Source organism: Benincasa hispida, chromosome 10 (genome assembly GCF_009727055.1).
Source record: "Benincasa hispida cultivar B227 chromosome 10, ASM972705v1, whole genome shotgun sequence".
NCBI lineage: Eukaryota > Viridiplantae > Streptophyta > Magnoliopsida > Cucurbitales > Cucurbitaceae > Benincasa > Benincasa hispida.
In genome coordinates, this window is record NC_052358.1 from 8,831,326 (window position 1) to 8,836,203 (window position 4,878).

Sequence of the window (4,878 nt, forward strand, 5' to 3'; positions counted from 1 at the left end):
ATTGTCCATCGTCTAAAATAGTTTCTCTTCTACCATCTATAAAAACATATGATCTATGAATATATTTTTTTTCCAATTTTAAAGGCAATATGATAAGTTCATAAGATTTGATAAATCAAATCACACATTTATAATGGTTAGCTATTGAAAGCATACATACATATATATTATCAACGACGTAATCAAAACAACTATTCAAATTTGTCGGAGAAAGAGTATGTTTGAGCAGTGAATTGAGAATAAGACATACATAATATACTACTTGACTACCCAAACCCATCCCCACCCCTTCTTCAAGTCCTATTTGTTAACTACTACACCATTATTGTATTATTGTGTACTATTTATTTTATTTGCATGAGAAAGAGTTTCGCTGTGTCACATAAAAATACATTAAATTAAAGGATAAAAAAAAAAAAAAAGAACATATAATAATCAAAAGCCATCAGTATCAAAACTTTAATTTCCCTTCCCAATTTGAAAAGTAAAACCCTCCAATGTTCTCTCTCCTCACAACGTTCATCGGCCTTGGCACGTAAAATTCTCGCCGGTGATTTAGCCACCACCACCTTGTCCATATCCATAACCCCATTATTCTTGATATTTTTATTTTTTTAACCTATAAAAGGACCTGCTTTATGCGCACAATCCATCACCAAAACAAAAGAACAATATGGCTTCCTTCTTCAAAGTTGCTTTCTTTTTGTTCGTGGGGTTGATGGTTAGAGCTTCTAAAGCTCAGCTCTGTCCCACGTTTTACGACGACTCATGCCCTGACGTATCCAACATTGTGCGCGGTGTGGTACAGCAGGCTTTGGAGACCGACGATCGTGCTGGTGCCAGACTTATTCGCCTTCATTTCCACGACTGCTTCGTTGATGTAATTTTTTTCACAAAGATTAATTTTGTATTACTATACGTCAAGTTATTTAGATGGTTGTTTAAAATTTTCAGGGTTGTGATGGATCAGTTTTATTAGTGAACCAAACCGGCGTAGTGAGTGAGCTTGGTGCTCCTGGAAACGCCAATATTACAGGTTTTAACATTGTTAATGACATTAAAGCCGCACTCGAGGAGGCTTGTCCTGGTGTTGTTTCTTGTGCCGACATCTTAGCCATAGCTTCTGTGGAAGCAGTTTCCTTGGTAACTTAACTTAATCATGTCCTATAATTCGATGAAGCTGTTACAATGTAGTTGACAATTTTCACAACAGGCAGGTGGACCGTGTTGGGAAGTTCAACTAGGAAGAAGAGACAGCAGAACGGCAAACTTACAAGGCGCAATCGATGGGCTTCCGAGTCCCTTTGAGAATGTTACACAACTTAAACACAAGTTCGGTAGAGTGGGACTTGATTCTACTGATCTTGTTGCCTTATCTGGTAAGTATATAAATAAATTTAAACCAAATAAATAAAAGAGATAATTGCAAATATAACAATCATATTCAAAATATTAGCATATATAGCAACATTTTAAAAAATTGCAAATATAACAAAATCTATTAGCGATAGACTTCTATTGTTGATAGACTTATGGTCCAATGATATACTATATCGTTGGTGATCTATCAATACAAGTCTATCATAGAAGTCTATCACTGATAAATTTTGTTATATTTACATTTTTTTTTAAATGTTACTATACACTTGATTATTATCCTTAAAATTGCTATCCATTATAATTATCCTAAATAAAAAAAAAAAACCATTTTAAATATTTCAAGACAAAATATGTCGGCCAGACTAGTGTGTTGTAGCCCACATGCATGGCTGCTTTTCATTATTTCTCTCTCTCATCATCTTCATGCCCACTATTTCATAGCGTAGAATGTATTGTAGTACTTTTTTTCCAAAGAAAAAAAAAAAAAAAGAAAACTCAGGACATTTTCATTTTCTAATATTTTATTTTTACTAATTTGTTTTTAGATTATTTTTTTCACAAATTGAAAGTGACGCATGTTTTTGTATTCTACTCATGAGTCAAGCAAAGAGATTGAAATTATATTGATTATTCCATTCTACGATCTTGCGTATTAGTTGTCAATCTCTTGATTTTTGTTTGCATTTGGTTGTCTTTTAATTCACTTTATTTTATTTAAAATAGATGCAAGTACAATTTAAAATTACACTCATCTCCCTGTGTATCTTTCAATTAAAAAAATAACAAAACATTAAGAAAACATTTTTTTTTTTTAAAATAAGAAAATATTTATCGCATGATAATTTGTGATTGAACATTTAGATAGAATATTTAAAGAAGAACATAACTCGTGATGGAGTCAAGTATTTTTCTTTGAGATATGTCATAATCATGATTTTTATTGCAATTATGATGATTTTTCTTGATTGATTTCTTTTTTTCACCATCTCAACTATTTAAATACGTGAGATGATTGAGATACAATCAAAATTTCTTGAATCATATTATTGTCACACCAAACACAAATAATTGAACTGCATGAGCCGCCACCCGTCTAGGGATTAGAACCTTAATTTTGGCTGTACCCAATAAAATGAGATAAGATGTCATGAGAGTGATAATGTTGTTATTTCCTATGTCGGCCACAGTGTCATGAGTACAGTACGCAGTAGCTACAAATTGAGATGGGTTGATAAAACTCATAAAATTTATAACGTGTAATAAATTTCTCTTACATCTTTTCTTAAATATTCAAATTCCTTTGGGTTTTTTTTTTTTTCATTAGAGTGAGTTGTACGAAGATAATTCCATCTTGAGATATATTTAAATATGGTTAAAAAAAATAGAAAAAATACTTTTTTTGATTCTTAGGTTTTTTTTATCTAATTTCTATTTAGTTCCTAGGTTTTCAAATGTTACACATTTGATATTTAAGTTTTGAATTTTGTTTCAATTTAATCTTTACGTTTCAAAATATTATAATTTTATCTTTGAGATTTGAGTTTTGTTTCAATTTGGTTCATAGGTTTGAAGATTTTACATTTTAAACCTCAAATTTTCATTAAATATTTACTTTCAATCATTGAAGTCAATTTCTATTAATTAATTAAAATTAAATATGAATTAAAATTTTAAATAGAGAAACTTAATTAATTATGATCTTTTAATGATTTTTAATTTATTAACATAAATTAATACTAAAGACAAAAAAAATATTTAGTGAATAACAGAGATTAAAAATGTAAATTTTGAAACGTATAGACCAAATTAAAACAAAACTCAAATGTTAAGGATAAAATTGTATCATTTTAAAAACTTAAAGATTAAATTGAAACCAAACTTAAAATTTAAAGATTAAATGTATAATATTTTAAAACTTATACCTAAATAGAAATTAGACTCAAAACATAAAAACCAAAACAGTATTTTTCTCTAAAAAAAAATAGTTGAGTGCATACTCGACTATACTCATATTTGTGCATCTCTTCTAAATATTCCATTGCAATCTGGCACATGACAAATAAAGAATATATATTTTTAATATTTTTGTAATGCATGGAAATTAATAATAATGGAAATGTAAAAAACGTGACGTGGTATGGTAGGGGCCCACACATTCGGGCGATCAAGATGCCGATTTTTCGACAACCGCTTAAACGTGTCCAATCCAGACAACACGCTGGACGCCACGTATGCACAACAGCTCCGTCGAGCATGTAGTGGCAGCAGAGACACGTTTGTGAACCTGGACCCCACCACTCCCGACGACTTCGACAACAACTACTACACAAACCTTCAGTCCAACTTTGGCCTTCTCGGCAGCGACCAGGTACTCTCCTCTACTCCCGGCGAGGACACCGTCCAAATTGTCGACATTTTCGCCGGCAACCAGCAGCAGTTCTTCGACAGTTTCGGCCAGTCCATGATCAACATGGGAAATATCCGTCCTTTAACCGGTAACCAGGGAGAAATTAGGTCCAATTGCAGAAGGCTCAACTAAAATTTATTAACTATAGTGTTAAGTATTTAAAACCAAATATGTGTGGTTCCATTATTCCTCTCAACCCAAGTGTATCATAATATTCATATATATCTTGTTTTGTGGTGCTTTTATTATTGTTCAGGGTAAAAAAGAGCGCGCGTTTTAATTTCTGTTGTGGCTTCAAAAACCCTGCATGGGGATGGCACACGTATTATATTATTGTTTATGTATATGTACACTAAAAAACGTATAGTGTTTTTGTTCTATATATGTTCAATAAAAGTGGTGTCTTTCTACCTAATTACCAAAATGCATATTGGATCAAACCACACTAACTGTCCTTTTTTTTTTAAGACATATTGTGTGGATAGTAAATATCTCAATTAAGTTAATACATTCACAATACCTCATCATCTCTTATTGGCCATTCATTACTAAATCAACAAGTATCGACGCTTTTTCACTAATTGTCTTAAACTGACCGATAGACTGATCGTTCAATTTGGTCGCCAGAGGGAGAGGAGATAGATGATTGCTAGAGAGAAATGCCCGAGTGAGAGGACGAGATAGAGATGGAAGAGAGAAAACGAGAGATGATCGACAGGAGGGAGAGGAGCGGAGTTGCAAATATGTTGCGGGTGGGCATCTCCCGCAACACAAGCTGCATTGTTCTTGCTTCTCGTTTCATAGAACGCGTAGTTCGCCGCTGGGGAATTCACACAAAAAGGAACGTTGATCAGCAAGAAGAATATCGAGCTCTTCAAGGGTTGAATGAAACGGAAACCTTCTCAACAAATAAGTGCTTGGGCCAATAAAACTGTTACAGTCACTCAATGGAAATGGGTTAACGTTTGACTTGGACAACATGCCACGGCTGCATGAAACAAAAGAATAAAAAGAAGATACCCTAAAATTATATAGGTTTAAACTTTATTTTGGTCTCTCAACTTTGAACATTATTTTATTTTGGTTTTTAA

The 4,878-nt window shown here is 32.6% G+C and overlaps 1 protein-coding gene across 1 annotated transcript; it reads left to right on the plus strand.

The window, feature by feature from the left end:
* Positions 1-472: 472 nt before the first annotated feature.
* On the plus strand, positions 473-4,202 carry LOC120088559 (peroxidase 2-like). Its single transcript, XM_039045952.1, has 4 exons — positions 473-880; positions 955-1,143; positions 1,214-1,379; positions 3,525-4,202. The coding sequence occupies exons 1-4, from the start codon at positions 674-676 to the stop codon at positions 3,917-3,919; spliced, it is 957 nt and encodes a 318-aa protein (XP_038901880.1). The 5' UTR covers positions 473-673; the 3' UTR covers positions 3,920-4,202.
* Positions 4,203-4,878: the final 676 nt, after the last annotated feature.

Excerpts from the sequence above, each read along its gene's own strand:
- LOC120088559 (XM_039045952.1), top strand. The coding sequence starts at position 674 with ATGGCTTCCTTCTTCAAAGTTGCTTTCTTTTTGTTCGTGGGGTTGATG. Across the intron at positions 881-954 it reads TCCACGACTGCTTCGTTGAT|GGTTGTGATGGATCAGTTTT; the intron begins GTAATTTTTTTC and ends TAAAATTTTCAG. Across the intron at positions 1,380-3,524 it reads TGATCTTGTTGCCTTATCTG|GGGCCCACACATTCGGGCGA; the intron begins GTAAGTATATAA and ends GTGGTATGGTAG.